The sequence below is a fragment of the Onthophagus taurus genome, chromosome 6, assembly GCF_036711975.1.
Source record: "Onthophagus taurus isolate NC chromosome 6, IU_Otau_3.0, whole genome shotgun sequence".
Taxonomy (NCBI): Eukaryota; Metazoa; Arthropoda; class Insecta; order Coleoptera; family Scarabaeidae; genus Onthophagus; species Onthophagus taurus.
Genome location: NC_091971.1, coordinates 12,822,513 through 12,843,528, shown reverse-complemented (window position 1 = coordinate 12,843,528; position 21,016 = coordinate 12,822,513). Strand labels below are relative to the sequence as shown.

The 21,016-nt window shown below is 30.0% G+C and overlaps 4 protein-coding genes and 1 long non-coding RNA gene across 6 annotated transcripts; 2 read left to right on the top strand and 3 right to left on the bottom strand.

The window, feature by feature from the left end:
- Window positions 1–475: 475 nt before the first annotated feature.
- On the bottom strand, window positions 476–5,076 carry LOC111417807 (zinc finger protein 385D-like). Its single transcript, XM_023050186.2, has 3 exons — window positions 4,931–5,076; window positions 4,704–4,875; window positions 476–693 (listed from the first exon to the last, which is right to left on the bottom strand). The coding sequence occupies exons 1-3, from the start codon at window positions 5,054–5,056 to the stop codon at window positions 551–553; spliced, it is 441 nt and encodes a 146-aa protein (XP_022905954.2). The 5' UTR covers window positions 5,057–5,076; the 3' UTR covers window positions 476–550.
- A 104-nt stretch (window positions 5,077–5,180) lies between these two features.
- LOC111417820 (cleavage stimulation factor subunit 1 Cst50) lies at window positions 5,181–6,760 on the top strand. Its single transcript, XM_023050203.2, has 4 exons — window positions 5,181–5,321; window positions 5,376–5,563; window positions 5,623–5,777; window positions 5,830–6,760. Exons 1-4 carry the CDS (start codon window positions 5,251–5,253, stop codon window positions 6,712–6,714), a joined length of 1,299 nt encoding a protein of 432 aa, XP_022905971.1. The 5' UTR covers window positions 5,181–5,250; the 3' UTR covers window positions 6,715–6,760.
- A 2,231-nt stretch (window positions 6,761–8,991) lies between these two features.
- On the top strand, window positions 8,992–10,521 carry LOC111417812 (leucine-rich repeat-containing protein 34-like). The gene is made up of 3 exons (XM_023050191.2): window positions 8,992–9,157; window positions 9,209–10,109; window positions 10,160–10,521. Exons 1-3 carry the CDS (start codon window positions 9,051–9,053, stop codon window positions 10,433–10,435), a joined length of 1,284 nt encoding a protein of 427 aa, XP_022905959.1. The 5' UTR covers window positions 8,992–9,050; the 3' UTR covers window positions 10,436–10,521.
- On the bottom strand, window positions 10,507–20,952 carry LOC111417805 (PTEN-induced putative kinase 1). Of its 2 annotated transcripts, XM_023050184.2 has the most exons (6): window positions 20,841–20,952; window positions 20,073–20,426; window positions 16,906–17,364; window positions 15,978–16,689; window positions 11,103–11,204; window positions 10,507–11,045 (listed from the first exon to the last, which is right to left on the bottom strand). In XM_023050184.2, the coding sequence occupies exons 2-6, from the start codon at window positions 20,354–20,356 to the stop codon at window positions 10,833–10,835; spliced, it is 1,770 nt and encodes a 589-aa protein (XP_022905952.2). In that variant the 5' UTR covers window positions 20,357–20,426; window positions 20,841–20,952; the 3' UTR covers window positions 10,507–10,832. The 2 variants fall into 2 exon arrangements, with proteins under 2 accessions (XP_022905952.2, XP_071052477.1); XM_071196376.1 differs by lacking the exon at window positions 20,841–20,952 and having other exon boundaries at window positions 20,073–20,794.
- LOC139429935 (uncharacterized) lies at window positions 13,742–15,966 on the bottom strand. Its single transcript, XR_011640530.1, has 2 exons — window positions 14,259–15,966; window positions 13,742–14,203 (listed from the first exon to the last, which is right to left on the bottom strand). It is a non-coding gene; the product is annotated as an uncharacterized lncRNA (long non-coding RNA).
- Window positions 20,953–21,016: the final 64 nt, after the last annotated feature.

Below are 21,016 nucleotides of genomic sequence, written 5' to 3'. Positions count from 1 at the left end.
AAAAGATCATTGATATATTATACATAGAATATAATAAGACAATATAATGTCGTAAATATCAATATATTAAGACATCGCGTGCCTGTGTTTTTTCTCTTCACTTATTTCTATGTAGCTAATCGAATCGTATTTTCTTACAATTATTAATAAATTAAGGCCAACGCAACATTTTTCCCAATAAAATTTAAATATATCTTTAAATAACATTAACAACAACATTTAGTCATGCACCATGCAATAAATGAAAAGAATATAAATATAAATCTATATAAATCAACTAATGACATGAATCACATAAAGTAATAGATAAAACTCAATTATCAATACAACAACTTGCATATTGATACGTAAGTAATAAACAAAAAAAATTTTGCTAATAAAAATATATACCTAAATTATAATGATATAAGATCGGTAACATTTTATTACAATCGATTAAAATGATTTCATGTCTGCATACTAATAGTATCAGAAGCTTTTATGATATATTAGTAGTTCCTTATCAACAACTAACAAAATAATTTATTATTTTAAATATTAACAACTGCGTTCATAGAATCAAATTAATGTACTTAAATAAAAGCAACAGGTTCAGGAATATTACGACCACTCCAAACAATATTATCCAAATTCCTTTATTCATCATTTGGTTTGCATTTTCTCTTCTAATTAATTTCGCTTTGTGTTTTGAACCTATAAATCATAAACAAAAAATTAATAAAGTAATAATCAGTAAAAGTTATAAAGATAATAGGAAAAAAGTAATTTAAAGAAAGAAATTAACTAGACAACAATAATGCTCAAAATCGCCTCATCCATAACTAAAACGTTATTGGTAAAGCTTATGTTCAACTAATATTAATGTAGCAACCAATCACAAAATTATGATAGCCCATGTTGCTCTGCAAGTATCCTAATGTTTATACCAGGCTGCTTTTCAACGACATTCAAAACCTCCTTGAGATTAACAATGTGTACAGGTCTAATTGTTCCCCCATGTTGTCCAAGCCTCGGTCGAATATTGCCATTTTTCCTACAACATTGCACCACAGGTAAAAAGGATTCACGTGTCAGATGATATCTATTTGGAGACATTTCTGCATAGATACCAGCTGGAAGTAGAGAATTTTGCCGTGATTCCCCGTCAGCCAGTACCATGTCCATAAGTACTTAGTTACAGAAATATCATTCCACTTACTGCAAATATCCTTTATTTCCGCAGTTGACGCATCTGACACTTCATGTTCTTCTGCTGAATGATCGTCTGATGCATGTTCTTCTCGAGTGAGTTCTTGACTATGGTTCTGCAGTAACTCCAGCACATTATCCTCGATGATTTCGAACTCCAAACTTTTGCCAATGTTTAAATGTCTTGTACCGTATCTGCCTCCTCCACAAAGTCTTTAAATGCAATGTACGGCAAAAGACATTGTTCCAGGCTTTATCAACGAAATTTATGCGGTGGATAATATTAAGATGATTCTTCCAGAAATCTTGCTGGGTCAAATCTGAATCATTAGTCACCTGGAAACACTGTGAAAAAAAGGTTTTCGTATATAGCTTGAAATTACTTGCTCATCCATTGATTGTAATAAGGGTGTGGTGTTAGGTGACAGCAATTTGATCTTAATAAAGTTGCAGGATCAAGGATTCCTTCAATATTTGCAGGATGAGCAATAGCATAGTTCATAAATAGCACACATTTAAGAGGCAGTATCTTTACTTTAAGATGTGTTTTAACAGAAGGAGCAAAAACGTCATTCAACAAAATTCGTATCAATACTTGTTAGTTGGAACTCTAGTCTTCAATATTGTCCTATCTTGAGATTAAAATATGTGAAGTTGACAACTCTTAATATTATATCCAATATCTCTCTAGGTTATTCATCAACAGCTTTCCCTATATATTTCAACATTGTTCCTAATATCTATTGAGATGATGATTGTGATTTTTTTTTCATATCAAGGTCATCTCCACCTCAATGAATTTTGTTCTTATCATATTATGTTACCATTGTTCCTGATGTTTCCTAACATAGTTATCGTTCTTCTGCAACATGTTGAACTTCTATGGCATTTGGAATTACAATTGATTTGTACCATTTTACATTTACAGCTATTTGAATCATACAATTGCAATATTGAAATCGTTAGCAACCTAATTTCGAACTCAACCAAGCACATTCTTTTAAACTTATGTCATTATTAAGAACATTGTTAACTGAAAAGAAAATCCTTGCAAATATTAAATTGATTTCTTGTATACAGCTAGTTTAAAATTCCGTATTTTGTATCTAATCTATAGAGTTTTCCATTTTGAATAGACATTATAACTGCTATAACATTCCGGCTGTATGTTTCTCTATTACATCCGGAATTCTTATAAGTACGTTCTCTCCTACAGTAGCTACTGGATACTTTGAAAAGCATAACATTTTATTAAAATTTCAAATATTGTTTTCTCAAAAACTAACAGATATTTTTCAAAACAGGTTGGTTCATTATAAAGAGGACACTTTTATTAACACTTTGGGAAATTATCATACTCATATTCCAAGAACTGGATTTTATACGAATTTTTAAAACTTAATCGCGAAAGTTGTAAAATTCGAAAAAATTGTCGATTATTTCAAAAATTTATTTCTCAAGAACTAAAAGTGATTTTTCAAAACGGCTTTTTGCATTAAAAAGAGGATACGTTAATTAATAATTGGTGATATTTCCACAAAAATCCTTCATGAAGTTAATTTTATAGCGAATTTTGAAAATTATCGATGAAAATTGCAACATCGAAAATTTTATCAAAACTTCAAATATTGTTTTCTCAAAAACTAAAAGTTATTTTTCAAATCGTGTAGGTTCATTGGAAAGAGGACACTCTTATTAACACTTCGAAAAAATTTCAAAGTTATATTCCAAGAAATGGATTTTATACGAATTTTTAAAACTTAATTGGCGAAAATCTCAAAAATCGAAAGAATTGTAGATTATTTCAAAAATTTATTTCTCAAGAACTAAAAGTGATTTTTCAAAACAGCTTTTTGCATTAAAAAGAGGATACTTTAATTAATAATTGCTGATATTTCCACAAGGATCCTTTAAGAAATTAATTTTATAGCGAATTTTGAAAATTATCGATGAAAATTGCAACATCGAAAATTTTATCAAAACTTCAAATATTGTTTTCTCAAAAACTAAAAGTAATTTTTCAAATCGTGTAGGTTCATTGGAAAGAGGACACTCTTATTAACACTTCGAAAAAATTTCAAAGTTATAATCCAAGAAATGGATTTTATACGAATTTTTAAAACTTAATTGGCGAAAATCTCAAAAATCGAAAGAATTGTAGATTATTTCAAAAATTTATTTCTCAAGAACTAAAAGTGATTTTTCAAAACAGCTTTTTGCATTAAAAAGAGGATACTTTAATTAATAATTGCTGATATTTCCACAAGGATCCTTTAAGAAATTAATTTTTTAGCGAAGTTTGAAAATTATCGATGAAAATTGCAACATCGAAAATTTTATCAAAACTTCAAATATTGTTTTCTCAAAAACTAAAAGTAATTTTTCAAAACGGGTTGGTTCATTGGAAAGAGGACACTCTTATTAACACGTTGAAAAAATTTCAAAGTTATATTCCAAGAAACGGATTTTATACGAATTTTTAAAACTTAATTGGCGAAAATCTCAAAAATCGAAAGAATTGTAGATTATTTCAAAAATTTATTTCTCAAGAACCAAGAGTGATTTTTCAAAACCGCTTTTTGCATTAAAAAGAGGATACTTTAATTAATAATTGCTGATATTTCCACAAGGATCCTTTAAGAAATTAATTTTATAGCGAATTTTGAAAATTATCGATGAAAATTGCAACATCGAAAATTTTATCAAAACTTCAAATATTGTTTTCTCAAAAACTAAAAGTAATTTTTCAAAACGGGTTGGTTCATTGGAAAGAGGACACTCTTATTAACACTTTGGGAATTTTTCAAACTCATATTCCAAGAAATGGATTTTATACGAATTTTTAAAACTTAATCGGCGAAAATGGTTGGCATCAAGAAATAAATGGCGTAAAGAACTAGCGCAGTATTATTTAAAGATGAAACCAACTTTTTGTTCTTTCCTGTTGTGTATCAATTAATAGCCGAAGTTGTTCTCTCAAGTTCGATGTCTTTAAAACAGTAGCACCTCTTCAAGATCTTCCTCTATATTGAATTCTGAAATAGCATCTGTTGGCAATTATGTTTTCAAGCCAACTTTGCCTTTACTGCCAAATATAGCTTCATAAGAACTGTAATCTATTCCAGAATATGAGCCCTATTTTATGAATTGGATAAACTTAGCTCCTTTTTACCATTTTGTAGTAATAGTTGTTTCAAATCAAGTAGATAACATATTTTCTATGTCCTGGGTGGCTCTTTCAACCGAATTTTGTGATTAGCTATGTCTCAGTTTTCCATGAACAATCTTCTCTGTTGAAATGATATCTAAATTTAGCTTTCATATGATGATCTTGAAATATGAAGATATTGATTTAATGTGAAAAAGAAGTCTAAAAAATGTGGATAGAAGCATTATGGCACTAAAACTTTATAAATAATAGCCAAGTAATTTGTAGTGTAGAGTTTTTTGAAAAAAACAAGAATGGACAATAAATGGAAAAAACAAAATGGCGATTCAAAAAAATGTTGTCTTACTTTTTAAGTGAGCATCAAGTTGAGATTGACTATTAGCAGAAATATCACAAAGGTCGCATTTAAAAGTTTTTCCTTGTCTCTCGACCCTCATCCTATGCTTTCGCCCCTCGTTGTGTCTCTTTAATACGTTTGAACTGGTAACTTGAACGTTACATAATTGGCACACATACACCTAAATTTTTTTTGGAAATAAGTATTAAGAAGCTTTCGTTAAATTATTAAATCACCTTTTTTTGTAGTTGAAAAGGATCATCTAGGTGCTCGGGTATGTTAGGGTCAAAATGCACCTCCTCAATCGAATTTCTTAGCTCTCCAGACATCTCGGCAAGCTTCTGAGACTTCACTACATACATCCACGCCACACTACACAGAATAAAAGATTTCATGCAAAAAAAGCCGGTTTTTTAACATTTCGAACTTGAATTTTAAAACAGTGATTTTAGTATTATTGTATGATTTAAGTTGGTATTAATCTAACCTCAAAATTTTGTTTACATTTCCATCAGTTAATAATCGAAGTGTTAAAAATTGATTTTCTTGGTTAAAAATGAAGGAATCCGAAGTTGATACTAAAAATTTAGTTAAAAGCAGAGAATTGCTTTATAGATTAATTATAAGGTAACCTAATTTAATTCTTAATAAGTGTTAAATAAGGTGTAATTAAATTTTTAGTCAACTCTTTTATGATGGACACCAAACCATTGGTACAAATCTTACATCCGCTGTTCAAGCTGAACCTGCTTGCGCCCCCAGCGATCGTTTATTACATATTATGATTGCCGGGTTAGAACATGAACCTGATCGCAAAGAAAGACCACATAACTTTGGTATTGGAACGAATTCTATTGGTCCAGGTTTAGGTAATTTACTTAAAATACAAAAAATTCTTTAAGTTCACCTTAATTTTATTTATTTATAGATTTAGAATTTGAAACTGACGCAAATTTACCAGCCCCTGAACCGGCTTTATATGAAACAGCTTATGTTACTTCCCATAAAGGAAATTGTAGAGCTGGTTGTTTTTCAAGTGATGGGCAATTAATTGCAACAGGAAGTGTTGATGCTAGCATAAAAGTACTTATTTTCTATAATTAATTATTTTAACAATATTAAAATAATTTTTCAGATTTTAGATGTTGACAGAATGTTAGCAAAATCAGCTCCTGATGAAATGGACCCTTCAAGAGGTGAACAACAAGGTCATCCTGTAATTCGAACTTTATATGATCACATGGAAGAAGTAACATGTCTTGAATTTCACCCAAAAGAACCTGTTTTAGTTTCAGGTTCAAAAGATAACACCGTAAAAATGTTTGATATTTCAAAAGCAAGTGTTAAAAAAGCTTTTAAAACAATCACTGAAGCTGAACCATTAAAATGCATGTCTTTTCACCCAAGTGGTGATTATTTAATTGTTGGGACTCAACATCCGGTTGTTCGCCTTTATGATGTTAACACAACTCAATGTTTTGTCTGTAGCTTTCCATCACACCAACATACCAGCACAATTACTTGCGTGAAATGGTCCCAAGATGCGCGGGTTTATGCAACATGTAGTAAAGATGGTAGCATAAAGCTATGGGATGGAATCTCTAATAGGTGTATTAATACTTTTTCGAAAGCTCATGATGGTTTGGAGGTATGTTCTGTTGCTTTTACAAAGAATGGAAAATATTTGTTATCATCTGGAAAGAATTCCATTTGTAAATTGTGGGAATTAACCACAAGTCGATGTTTAATTGCTTATACTGGGGCTGGAACAACTGGAAAACAAGAATATGAAGCTCAAGCTGTTTTTAATCATACTGAAGACTATGTTTTGTTCCCTGATGAAGCCACCACATCTTTATGCGCTTGGAATTCTAGGAATGCTTCTAGAAAACAACTTATGTCTTTAGGGCATAATGGAGCTGTTCGATTAATTGCTCATTCGCCTACTCAAGCTGCTTTTTTGACTTGTTCGGATGATTTTAGAGCTAGATTTTGGTATAGAAGAACTCCTACTTTATAAAATTATGTATTCCATAATAAAAAATTAATCTTTATTATAAACAAAATGTTTTTTCCTATTTTTAGTAGATCTTCATTACCTATGTGAAGTTAGTATTTTGATTATAACAAGAGAACTGATTTCTAGAACTAGAAACATTTAATAATAATAATAATGCTTTTTTTAACCCTTATAATTAGTGTAATTTACAGTTTCCTGTAAATTATAACTAAAAAAACATTTATGATATTTAAAACAAATATATTTGTTGAACTATTTAATTTATATTTGTTTTATACAAAAGTTGGAATAGATTGCATTATTTCACATTTTTTATTATTATTAAATGACAAATTAATTTGTTTGTATTCAAAAGTTTTCTAAAGTGTCAAATTAAAAATCCTGTTTTTAAGCTGGATTACGAAAAGTGTAACATGTTAAAATGTTACATTTTAGAAAATAAAGTAAATTTTATATAAATTTTTATTAGAATAATTTTTAGTTGTAGTTCCGTAATTTACAGGAAACTGTAAATTTATTTTTTTTTGGTGCCACTAAAAAAAGTTTATTTTTCACTTTATTCTAAAACAATAAGAAATAGACCTGTCAAACCCTATATTTTTGTAATCAGAAAAAAATAACGAATTTAATAAGCGAATAATCAGTGGTTGTTTCCATTTAAAAAAACGAAAATTGTCATGATATCTCAAAATCTAAAACCGAAAAATTATTTTTGACTACGTCATGATATTCTCTGTAAAAAAGTGTCCACATAACGTCTCAGTTATAATACTCCACCTACAATAATAACCAAGATAAATACACTTGTTGATTTTACGATATTTCCAATTTTGGCCTCTAGGGGAAAAACAAAAGACGATAGCGCTTTGAGGTTTTCGGCATTAGCAGTTTCTCGAAAAACAAGATCATGACATGTAAGCTACTTTTTTGCTAACTCTTATAGTTTCCGAGTTAGCCTATTCGGACATCGAACTTGAACCATCCTGTAGAGTTTAAGTAAAAAAAAACAAAATACAAAAACGTAATAATAATAAAAAAATAAGTATAAAGTTTCAAAAAAAAAACAAATTACATCAACACTACAAAGGCTAATAGGTGGCTAGGTCAGACAACACCACAAAGTAGTGAAGCCTGTTCTTCCCCCAGTCACCATGAACAGAAAACCTAAATTGATTCCATCGTTTGTATTTATACTTAAAACTCGAGAGGTTCAATATTTTTAATGGACGAGGAAGGATATTCCAAAAGTTTGTCACACAATAAGATAGTTTCGTTTAGCCGTGAAAACTGTTAAAAACCTGAATGTTTCTAGATGTAGGTATAATGTTAGTTCTAGTGACAGTGGTAGGTTGCGCTAGTTAGCACTAAAACTGGAACTAACACTAGAACTAGAAACTTTGTAGGTCTAGTGTTCTAATTTTGCACTAATACTATCACTAGACTTAACACAAGACCTAGAACTAGAATCATTCGGGTTTAGCCGTCTTAAAAGACGTGCGGCTAAATCCGAATGTTCTAGTTTTAGGTCTAATGTTAGTTCTAGTAACAGTGGTAGTAGCGCTGGTTAGCATAAGATGTCACTATGTTGCATATTTTTATTGCACTAAAACCAGAACTAACACTAGAACTAGAAATATTCGAAAGACCTATAACTAGAATCATTCGGGTTTAGCCGTTCGTCTCTCAAGAAGGCTAAACCCGAATGATTCTAGTTCTAGGTCTTGTGTTAGTACTAGTGATAATGCTAGTATAAAACTGGAACTAACACTGGACTCAGACCTAGAATCATTCGGGTTTAGCCGTTTTGAGAAACGTGCGGCTAAACCCGAATGTTTCTAGCTCTGGGTCCAGTGTTAGTACTAGTTTTACACTAGAACTAACACAACATTTTTTGTTCCAACAGTTATTAATTGCACATTTTCTATTTCTACATTGCTTTCATTATCTTTTCTTCTGAAGTTGTTCTCTCAAGTTCAATGTCTTTATTACAGTAGCAACTCTTCACGATCTTCCTCTATACTGATTTCTGAAATAATAGCATCTGTTGGCAAATGTGTTTTCAAGCCAACTTTGCTTGATTGGCTGTGTCTTGCTTTTCCATTAACATTTATGTTCATCCCATACTTCATGAATAAGTTTGTTTGCAAATTCCCTGCCATAGTCGCTTTGCAAAATGCTGGAAACTGCAAAAATTGTAAATATGTTCAGAAGATGATCATGTTATAATCAAAATACTATAGATATAAAATCAATGACAAAGTCACATTGACATTTTTATCACATACGACAAATTATTTTTTTGATAAGATCAATAAACAAATTCCATTAAATTTATAATGGAAAATTTATTAACTACAACTTTTTTACAATTATTTTGCGAAAAAAACTCCGATGGCACAAAATCTTTAAGACTGAAAGGCAGGGAATTAGATCAAAGAAAAGGGTGAGCAAAAATAAAGTTTGATTTTTCAAAATTAATTATTTTCATTTAAAGACTACGTTTGGATTGTTCAGATATGATGACAATTTGCGATTTTTTAAACGATCATCCTGATGTAGTCGATTTAGATATATGTTACAACAACATTGGAGACAAAGGAATGTATCTTTTCAAGACGATGTATCTTAAGAATGAGAATAACTTGAGACATTTAAATATGGCTTCGTGTAGTTTAACATGGAAGGCAGTGGAACAACTTTACATGGTTGCGGATACCATAAAATTAAAAACCTTAAGATTAACAGGAAATAAAATAGGAAAAGAAGGGGGTCGTTTCGTTGGAATGTTGTTGCAAAAAAATAATACGATAAATCACCTCGATTTAGGCGATACAGATCAAACTATGGCCAGCGTTCCTTTTCTTATGACAGTTTTAAGACCGGATTATTCAACAAACACCAGCATAAGAATTTTTGATATGTCCAGAATAATTCCAAGTAGTCTATATTACACCTTTGATAGTGGTGATTTAGCCGAACATCTTGGAAATATGTTAAAAGTGAATACAACTTTATATGAATTACACATGCAAAAATGTGGATTTGATGGTCATGATATTGAAAGAATGCTTTATGGAATGAAATTTAACAAAACACTTGTAATGTTGGATTTGGGTAACAATCAATTTGGCGATCACGGAATGGAATTGCTTGCGATTTGGTTAAGAACAAGACCAGCTTTATTAGGTTTAAATGTGTGCGGAAACAGAATAAAAGATACCGGATGTAGAGCTTTAAGTCATCACCTCCCCTTTTCGAAAATTCGACTCTTGGATATAGCCAGGAATTGTATTGAAGATAAAGCTTTAGTACATCTATTATATAGTATTAAAAAACCATACCAAATGAGAATGCTTTATATGTGGGGAAATAAAATCGGCGAAACTACATTAAAGGTAAAATTTAGTATTAGTCAAAAAACTAAATCAATTTAATTAAATGTTAGGTGTTGCAAAGAATGATTGGCGTAGGGGTATTTGATCCTGAACGGCTTGATGTTCGAATTTACGAAGTTGATGGCGTTTTATATCATGCTTATGTACCAGAAGATCATTATAAGCACCGTTTATACAGTGTTATGGATCATGGATGTGCTGTTGAACTCAAAATTAAACGGAATATCATTGAAGATGAATACAGTTACCCAAGGAACTTAACTAACTTTAAATTTTATGATAAAATACCTGCCGCGCCAGGTAGTCCAAGGAGACCTGTTTGTTAAAATAAGTTTTTTGGAACAAAATTGTTAAAAAATTGATAAAAAATATACAATTAGTAAAAATAAAATAAAAATTTAATTTTTTAGACAAATAAACTTTATTTTAACTTCAACCAAAAATATACAGATTATTTAGATGCTTTTTTCATAATCTATTTGATAAGATTAAAATCATTTATTTACATACTTTAAACCATCTTTTTCATATCACATCACTTCCAGTACAACGAAATTAACTTCTAACCTTAATAATAAGATTTTTAAATAACTTGCGATTAAATTAAACACTTAAGAAACAAAATTAATAATGTAATTATTAAACAAGATAATTTTGTTTATTACAAAATTAAATCCTTTAACTTATAATTTTATTACTTTCAAATTTATTAACTGTTTCAAATCAAACATTATTCTGTATCCAGGATAAAGCAGATTTGATATTAGAAAGTTTAGCTCTACATAAAAAGCTCGAAATTAATAAGTACTCGGGATAAGTTCGCCTTCCAACTTTATAAATAGCGCTCGTTTCTTGAGGGACGGTTCTGTTTAGTGGAGAATTACATCGACCCTCACACAAAACTTTCGTTGTCATACATAATAACCATTCTAAAATCTAAAATTAAAACAAAAACTTATATCTTGTTTTAAATCGATTATTTATAGTGTTTACCTCAGCACTTGTTGGTATTTTAGTGCGTCCTGATTTCATCCAGCTACTTGGAGCCCATAAAAATAATTGACACACATTACTTGCTATTTCAGGATCTAAACGCTAATTAAAAAAAATATATATAAATAATGAAAAATTACAATTAATTGGAAAGCGTTATACATCGCTTGACTAAGCGACTTATCTTAGATAAGATGCAGAATACCAAAAGACCTAAAATATCACTCAGTCTAGTGTTAGTTCTAGTGGCAGTGGTTTTATATTGAACTAAAACTAGAAACATTCGTGTTTAGTCGTGAAAAAAATATTAAATTGTCAATGTCAACTTTAATTTTATTATTATATTCGTAATTTTCATAAAATAACCTTTAAAGTGAGTCCAAACATGACGCAATTATCTCAAAAAACCAAAAAATTCGAACTTTCAACTTTTAATTTTGACATATTTGTCAACTTCATAAAAAGTCCTTTAAAATGAGTCCAAACTCGACATATTTAACTTTGATATTAATGAAGATACAATCACTTCCGGTTTGAAACGTCAACGTCAATTTTGACATATTTGTCATCTTCATTAAAAAACCTTTAAAATGACTCCAAAGATGGCGCACCTGTCTCAAAAAACAAAAAAGTTAGAATAAAAAACATTAAACCCGAAGTTAGCAACAATGAAGATAGCAATTTAATTTTTAAATATTAATACCAACCTTAATTTTTGATTTTTTTTATTATATTTTTGTTTTTGTGACAAATATTAAGACATTTTATAAAAATTAAGAATATGTCAAAATGACATTGACATTCTTAACCGGAAGTTGACCATAACTTCATTAATATTGAAGATAAATATGTCGTGTTTGTACTCATTTTAAAGGATTTTTAATGAAGATGACAAATATAGTCGAAATCAGATTATTAGTTACTAATTTACAAAATTAAAGTTTAAATCATTAATATTTTTCATTAATATTGAAGATAAATATGTCATGTTTGTACTCATTTTAAAGGATTTTTAATAAAGATTACAAATATGTCAAAATTGAGGTTGACATTTTAAACCTAAAGTTAGTTATCATATACTAGAAGTTTTATAATTGAAGTTAATCTAGTGTTAGTCACTTTTCCGCACTTTCTTTTCATTTTTAACGTGTTGTTTCGGGATTTTTAAGCCACATGATGATTCTTGAATATTTCTTTTGTCAAAAGAAAGCGTTCTTAAATTTTAACCTGTAAACTTCCCAGTAAACAAGAAACATCTGTGAAACATTTCAATTTTAACGTACAATGAATTAAATGAAACATTTTACAACTACGTTTCATATACGTGACAGATACGATTGTTACGAAACGTATCTAAAGATATGTATCAAATATATTTCAGTAGGAATATTTATGAAATATCATTAAAATATGTAGCAGAAACATTTCATTTGAAACATTTCTCTACAAATGTCTCTGAAACATGTCTGAATATCTTCATCAGCGCCTGTGAACGTATGCGCATGTTCCAGGACGCGGTTACTCATCAGCGTCTTGTCACGACTTGTTCTATTGTGTGTTTTGTTCTGTTCAGTTCTGTTCTCAGTTTCTTCGAATCGTTTTCTATATATCTGTTCTGCGGCTCGAATATTGGGTTAGAATGGCGCAGGTAAGTTTCGTATAAGTTTTTTTATATATCACAACTAGGTTTAGTTATTTTAAAATTTATCTAAAAACATTCTTGTTTAAAATGGTGACTTAAATCTTGTGATTGAATTTAGCCGAAGAATATTATATTGACATAAAGTTATTCCTTAACCGAGTTTAAAACTTTTTCCAAGACCGAATTCTAATTTAAACATACATTTTAGTGACAGTTAGGAAGAGCTTCCATTTAACTGATAAAGAATATGAAGTGGTAGTAAGCAATTGGTTACGACAAGCGAATTTACGTTATAATAGGCGAAATAAGGAAACCGCAGATGAGATAATAAAGAATATTGTTATTTTCTTTTAGTATTCTTTCTTTCGTTTACTCGTCGCAATACTGAAAACGTAGTGCAAGATTTTGTGTTGCCATTTCTCCATATATGTATATTTTATGTAGTTTTGTACTTTTATGTTTTAGTTTTATGTAGGTTATTTAAATTTTAGTTAAATTTCTTAGTCTTGAACAATCATAAAAAGATGATGAAAGAGATCCCCAGCTTCTTCAGACTACAAGTAAAGAAGACCTATTTATTTTGTAAAAGTCTTATTGTTATAAGTGAGACCACATGTTGTAAAATTCTTTTTATCAAGAAAAATAAACAATTCCACGACTGTTGTACATCGTTTGTGGTACATTACTTGTATTATTGTATTATCTGATATTATCTGTTTTTGTAAGTTATTTTGTAATACTGATAGTTTCTCTTCATAAAAAGAATTTTACAACATGTGATATCTCCAATAACTAAGATAAAAAAAATGTTAAATATATTATTATAATTATTATTATTAAATATATTATAGATATTCTTTATTTGTAGTCTGAAGAAGCTGGGGATCTCTGGCGAAACATCACAAATATATGTGTATTAATTGAAACAATGTATCGTTTGAGAAAAAAAATTCTTTTATATATAAACAGAAGCAAAAATAATTAAAAATACCACTAATATGATCTAAATTTAACTTTATATTTAAATGACCTACATAAATTATTGGAATGTTTATGTTTAATTTGTTTACAAATAAGAATTTTATTTTAGTTACCATTTTAATATATTTTGTATACATATTTACTAAATATATTTAATGCATACCTACTATTATACTTACTTTATATGTCCTAATCAATGAGAAAACAGAATAGTAGAAATTATTGACTGATAATTTTGAAATTTGGTACAGTAGGCGGTAAGTAACAAGTATCGTACCATATCGTACTTATATTATTATTTTTCCTACCTTAAGGTATGATTTTGTTGCAGCGTCCACCGTCTGCGCCCTGGGTGGTATGCTCAGAAATGCTTCCTCAGCATATGCATATCTTTTGAGGAAGCATGTATGAGCATCTTGTCTAGGATGCAGACGCTACACCTCAACGAAATTATATCTTTACATACATATGTACATCCCTGAAACGTCAACGAAACCTTTCAGAAATTATTTTTAAATGTTTATGATACATACTATTAATGTAATGTAAATGTAAACAAAACATTACAGAAATAATTCAAAACCATTAATGAAACATTTTAGTAGTGTACCGTAATTGTCAGCTGTATGTTGCAGAAACGTTTCAATAGAAACGTTTCAATAAAACATAAAAAGGGTCGGACATTAGCAGTTTCAGACACGTTTCATCTATGTTTCAGAATATGTCGAAGCAACGTTTCATGTTTCAATAATATGTATCAGAAATGTTTCTGAAACGCAAATTTGTTTACTGGGTTGTAACGCTTCGTCCTTAACCCATTTAGTCCCACAGGTGCGAAAACGCACCAGCGTTTTTAAAATTATTTTACAGCCATACATTACCAGATTTCAAGGTGCTAGCTGTTTGTATGATAAGACTATAAGGTTGTTAGGCTATACATATCAAAATATTTCATAATTCTTGCTATTTAAACCATATTTGCATCAATTCTTTTCGATTGAAAATTTCTGTTCAAAATATACAATAGAAATAAATTATTTTTAATGCATAAAATTCTTTAAAATTTTGATATTTGCAAGGTTTTAGTGCATATTTTCCTCATATACATCTTGAAACGTGAAATAAAAATATGAATTCTGAAAATACGTCTTGAAACATTTTATGGTGCCAAAACACACCATTGATGTGATATAAGGATTACATCATCTTTCGTATTATCAGAAACCAGTTTAGACGCATTTATTTGGTGAATTCCCTAGAAATAGTCGTTAATGGACATAGTGTGTCAAGATGTGTAGTAAATTTAGCGTTCATTTACATGAAGAATGCTTTGCGAAGTATCACAATAAATTATTATACCGTTCATCCTATTGGTGCGTTTTTGCACCAATTTTAGTATAAATATTTTTTATCTTAAACTTCATACTAAAATTGGTACTTGTTAGTATTATGTTGTATTAGTATTACTATTTATTTACCAGTGGTGCATTTTTGCACCATCTCATATCTCAAAAACAATTTTTCTTTCAAACAACTGTGTACATTTTTATACTTTGCATTCCATCTTATCTTAAGGAAAATTATAAAAAACTATGTTTTTAAATATAGTGGGACTAAATGGGTTAATTTCATTTTACAACTTTTTAAACTTTAATTCTATAAATTATTAACTAATAATCTGATTTCGACTTTTATATGTTATCTTTTTTAACACAAGAAAAATAAATATTAAGAAACTTGTTTGTAAAATGGATAAGATGAGGGATGTTAATCTATTTGTGTAAAATTTTTACATGAAACATCATTTTGACTCTAGTATTTGTAATTAAATTTATACCACGACTTACAGAAACACCCTGTATAATGGTAAAACGACTGACCAAGCGGATTCTGTGCTTGTGATGGCTGTTATCAGTGTTCTGTGATAAAAATAGATAGGCACCAAACAATTTTCAATAGTTTGAGCCTATCTATTTTGAGAAGTCACAGAGAACATTGTTCATTTGTCGCTTAGTCAAGTGATGCATAAAACATTAACATTTTAAAAAACCTCGATATAACGGATTAATACTTTTAATAAAAATATACAAAACAATCTAACGCTGAATAACAACTAAAAAACCCCTCTATCATCTCTATGTATTATAAGCAGTAACATATAATAGTATTAAATATATAATATTAATAGTATAACATAAATATTTTATCCATTATATCCAAAGTCCTTTAATTCGAGATTTATCTATACATACCTTATTTGGATTGCGCATTAAAAGATTTTTAACTAAACTTTTAATAATTCCAGGTACATTTTCCGGTAAATCCGGCAAATCCTCATCCTTATAATTCCAACTTTTTAATTTTTCAAACCCAAAGCCTCCATAAAATGGATTAATCCCGCCAAAAATCTCATAGGCGATCGTTCCAGCCGCCCAAACATCCGATTTCGTATAATTCAAAACGCTAAAAGTCCCCGGCGTTTGAGTAACAATTTCCGGCGCCATCAAAGCAGCATTTCCACCTTTATCCACGTCCTGACATGTATAAGGCAGATATAAACCGTGGGTACGATCCGCTAAACAACACCCAAAATCGCTTATCACCAAAACGGGAGCGTCAGGTTCGGAGGTATCCAAAAGGAGGTTATCTGTTTTTAAATCGCGATGAGCTATGTTATGAGCCGTTAAATGAGCTATTCCTTCTAATAATTGGGCGAGTAAAATTATTGAAGTACGAGTGGAAACATCAGACACAGATAAAAATTGTTGTAGACTACAATTATAACGTTTCATCAACAAAAAAAGGGACATATTTCGACCTTCTCCATCGGGGTAAATCCGTTTTGGTAAAGCAGCTGGATAAAGACCTTTTGCTTGTTGTAATTCTGGGATGTAATCAGTAAATACAGAGAACATTGCTACAATATTTGGGTGTTGTGGAAGATGACGTTTATTTGTAGATAAACTGAAAAAGAAATATTATTATAAAAAATTTTTAATTATGGTATTGTGCACATTTTTTTTTATAAATAATCTTATCGAAAAATTTTATTTATAGAAACAATGTAAGTCTTATCTCAAGAAGGAACCCAAATAAATATGTTGCATGAACCATTAAACATAATAAAAATTATTTATGTTCGTTGTAAGTTTTAAAAATAACTAAAAACATTCAACTTACTCAATTTCCCAATCAGAAACTCCAACATTGGTATAATAAACCCTAGCTGGAACAGTTTCTCGATACATTCCCCTCAAAATAGCCATTGCGCTACTCTGAATATCATAATTAAACATCATTTTCAAAGCTAACGGATATTTTGCCATCATTTCACCGTCGTTATCATCATTAATTTCGGAACAATTCCCTTCGTTTTTAATCCTTGCATTATAAACAACGGCGTTAGCCCCTTTAGCGATGGGTTCATCAAGATCCAAGTCTTTTAAAGTGATGGGATCGTTTTCGAATCGTTTTTCGTCGATATCGATGTCGTGATAATTCCATTTTATCTTTGAGACAGCTTCACGTATCTCCCAGCAAACGCCCTCTAATTCTTCCTCTTTTGTTATTATTCCGGTCCCCGAAGCTAAGCTTACGCCCACTAATGCAAAAAATGGAGCTGAATCGCCGAAAAGAATTCTTAAAAAAAAATTAATAAAAAAAATAAATTTAAGGAATTAATTAGGGATAATTCAAGAATCATCATGTCGTTGAAAAATCGATAATTTTTTTTAATCGAGGGGAAATCACTCAAGTAAGCCGTTATAAATAAAAAAAAGTGTGGAGAAGTGTAAAACTTAATGAAAAATCACTTTGAAGTTTCGATGTGACGTCACTTTTTGTGGTTGGGTTAAACCCGATATTTTCTAGTTCTAGGTCTAGTGTTAGTTCTGCTTTTAGTTTTATAAAAATATACAATAATTTAGCGCTGAATAACAATTAAAACTAGAACTAACACAGCTAAACTCGAATGTTTCTAGTTCTAGGTCTAGTGTTAGTTCTAGTTTTACACTAACACTATCAGTAGAACTAACACAAGATCTAGAACTAGAATCATTCGGGTTTAGCCGTCTTGAAAGACGTGTGGCTAAACCCGAATGTTTCTAGTTTAGACACTTATGTATGCATTTCTTAGTATTTCCCGGAGATTTCCAAAAAATTTCAACGGATTTTTTCAACGGAAAAAAGACGAAACCGGTCAAGGCACAATTAGTGTTAAATAAAGTCCATTGTTTAAGTGCACATTAGTATATCTTTATTCCAAATTACAACATAATGGCCAGCGAAGAAAATCAAACCAAAATAATTAGTAGTTTGAAGGATTAATCACTTCAACTTTGCAAAATTAGTCGAAAAGAAGTAACAAGGGTTGGGTTGGGTTGGGTTGGGTTGGCTTGATAAAGTCCAAATTAACTCCTGCAAGTAGCCCAACTTACAAAATTGGTGGATTTGCCAATAAAGCTGAACTTGGTACAACAGATACATTGAAAAGTGAACTATTACAATACACTATTTATAATACACAAGTTCTCTTGACATATGTAGCAATGTGGGTTAATACTGTTTAAACGTGTTCAAGTTCTAATACCCCATACAATACAATATTATAAATGGACAAAATTCAAATCATTTTGATTCAAATCAATGCCAACATACTGTTAGAAATAAGCACGTCTAATCTGAATTCTTAGTCATTAGCATCTTGGTAACACAACCTCAAATTCCAAAATTTAAGTCTCAATATCCAAAACACGAGGTACAATACATCAAGTAGTGATTGTCAAACTATGAGAAGGAATGCTGAATTCGAAAATATCTGCATACGACTATTGAAATTGATTCCATAAATTTATTTTTTAAAAGTTTAAACGTCAAATGTGACACAAATTCAATGTTACCAACTGTAACCAACTTCACAACAATCTGTCAAAATTAAATGTCAATTTTATAAAACATCGTTTTTTTATGAAAATTAATTAATTTATGCTTAAATCATACGAAAAACGGAATTTGTTTAGGTTTTTTAATGTAAAACCTAAGTAAAAATGGAATTAAATTGACGTTTTTTGAAATTTTAACGTTTCAAATAATTATTATTAGTCTGTCAAGTTGATTCAAGTTGATCTGGGTTCTAACCAAAGGGCAGGATGTAATTTCAGAAAGATAACCGTTATGATAATTGTGATTAAATAGTGAGAAATGCTTTAATGATAATGAGCAAGCAAATATTAAAATTGTGCTGTTAATAATAATACATAGAAACCATACATAGTAACGCTGTTTTTTTGAAATAGTACTTCTAAAGCAACTTTAATTCAATATTTAGACTATAAAACAAAATGATATTCTATGAAACACGTGTTTTAACGTCCAGTAATAATTCTTGTAATCCATCTGAACATATTCTCGTATTACTTTTGAATTGTATCCAAATGACCGAAAAATAAACAATTCACCGACTTGTCACAGTGATTTATAACTGCATTTATAACTAAACTTTTGTATTTTAACATGATATAACTTGATTGATTTAATCTGAGTCAAATTTTAGCAATACCATTAATTTTTTAGTTGTCAATGTGATAATTTTTGTCTGTGGATGTTTAAACAAGTTCTTAGCATCGAAAACAAGGTCCACAATGTTGAAGACATTGAACTGTGAGCAATTTCTCTTATTTTGGGAGGTGTATAATTCGTTTTTTTCTATAACACTTCTCAATGTACATTTTTTAGGGTTTCTGTGGGTATTACCTACGACCCTTATAAAATTTATGTTGTTTTCTTGATTTTTAGTAACATTTTCAGTAAGTAAATAGTTGAGGTTAAAATACTAATACATTTTTAGATAAATACGATTTTAACGAAGTACATATTTGTTGTAAAAACGTGCTACAAAGTAATTAAATAGAACAAAACACATTTTCTAGGTAAATAAATGGCAAATAAACACCCCACAACATGTTTTATGCACCTTTTCTTTTTGAATAACAAAAGCTCAAACGTCAGTGTGACATATTTATTTCAAAACATGATAAAACAAAACTCCCTGTTAATTTTTGCCTACTTAATTAATAATTTGGCAAGTATTATAGAAAAAAAATGAACTATATATGAAACATTTTTTTCAAGTGAATACATTTTGTGTTTTGACAATTTCTAATTGTCAATTCAAATTTTTATTTTCAAGTGTTACTGTGTTACCAACTGCTACATGCCTATTTCCCTACATTATCAAAATTTATTTAATTTTTGTTAAAAAAAATAAAATAAAAACGCGAATTACAAAAAATAGCATAAAAAATGATGATTCATGAATTTTTTTATTAATTATATATTATTGTTAATACCTTTTTGCAGCTTTCTTTCGTAATTCAGATGCCAAACTGTTGGTAACTCGATTAAGTACATTATCGATAAGAATCCTTCTGGCATGAAGCCCAACTTGTAATCCAACACTCCTTAGGGCGAAATTTTTAGGGATAACCCTAGCAGGGACGACAGCTTGGCTTGAGGGACCGGATGGAACGGCTCTAGCTTCCACAATGCCGGTGTTAAGGTGTCTCCTGCATATACCTCGGACCACCGTCTGACCATGTCTAAACAGACTCGTGCCGAGGGCTCGTAAGGACATCTTTCCGCTTGAAAGCGGTCCGTTGAGGTGCGTAGCTTACCAAAATAACGAGACAACGCTCGGACACCACCTAAAACAACGATTTTTTAACTTCGATTGACACTTTCACGACTTCCACTGCATTCGATGCGCATTATCTTTGACATTTTTGTTGTCAAAACGTGTACGAGTAAGGAAGTATGTTTTAGATCGATTTTGCAATGTGTTGAATGAGGACAAAATCGTTTTGTGGGTGTCTAAACTCAAAACACGCGTTACGTAAATTGGCGACTGCGTAATTTGGTCAAAATACGGTGAAATCAGCTGAATTTATAGATCGTGTGTTTATTTTTATTCGTTTTTGGGATCAAATGTAAACGTAAAAAAGTTAGTCAAGGAACTGCTTTATCAAATTTTGCTTTTTAATCGTTTTAATTAATGTAAGATTTTGACATTTTAGGTTATGTTTTATAATTATTTTTGAAATAAAGTTTTAATGATATACCTTTGGTTTATTCATTTTTACCCTCTCTTCATGGCTCTGGAAACTTTTTCGAAGAACTTAATTTAAATTTTAATAACAATTTGTGAATAAACCCAAATTTAAATACCTATTTAATGTTTAACACGCATGCGCGGCATTTGAAATTAGAGTTACCAACATTAAAATTTCTTTAAATC

Coding starts and splice junctions, on each gene's coding strand:
- LOC111417805 (XM_023050184.2), bottom strand. CDS start 20,356: ATGTCCTTACGAGCCCTCGGCACGAGTCTGTTTAGACATGGTCAGACG. Junction 16,690..16,905: donor GTTTCTGATTGGGAAATTGA/GTAAGTTGAATG, acceptor TTTCTTTTTCAG/TTTATCTACAAATAAACGTC. Junction 11,046..11,102: donor AAATACCAACAAGTGCTGAG/GTAAACACTATA, acceptor TTTTAATTTTAG/ATTTTAGAATGGTTATTATG.
- LOC111417820 (XM_023050203.2), top strand. CDS start 5,251: ATGAAGGAATCCGAAGTTGATACTAAAAATTTAGTTAAAAGCAGAGAA. Junction 5,564..5,622: donor TTCTATTGGTCCAGGTTTAG/GTAATTTACTTA, acceptor ATTTATTTATAG/ATTTAGAATTTGAAACTGAC. Junction 5,778..5,829: donor GTGTTGATGCTAGCATAAAA/GTACTTATTTTC, acceptor ATAATTTTTCAG/ATTTTAGATGTTGACAGAAT.
- LOC111417807 (XM_023050186.2), bottom strand. CDS start 5,056: ATGTATGTAGTGAAGTCTCAGAAGCTTGCCGAGATGTCTGGAGAGCTA. Junction 4,876..4,930: donor CTTTTCAACTACAAAAAAAG/GTGATTTAATAA, acceptor AAAAAAATTTAG/GTGTATGTGTGCCAATTATG. Junction 694..4,703: donor ACTTGATGCTCACTTAAAAA/GTAAGACAACAT, acceptor TATGATTTATAG/GTTCAAAACACAAAGCGAAA.
- LOC111417812 (XM_023050191.2), top strand. CDS start 9,051: ATGGAAAATTTATTAACTACAACTTTTTTACAATTATTTTGCGAAAAA. Junction 9,158..9,208: donor GAATTAGATCAAAGAAAAGG/GTGAGCAAAAAT, acceptor TTTCATTTAAAG/ACTACGTTTGGATTGTTCAG. Junction 10,110..10,159: donor TCGGCGAAACTACATTAAAG/GTAAAATTTAGT, acceptor ATTAAATGTTAG/GTGTTGCAAAGAATGATTGG.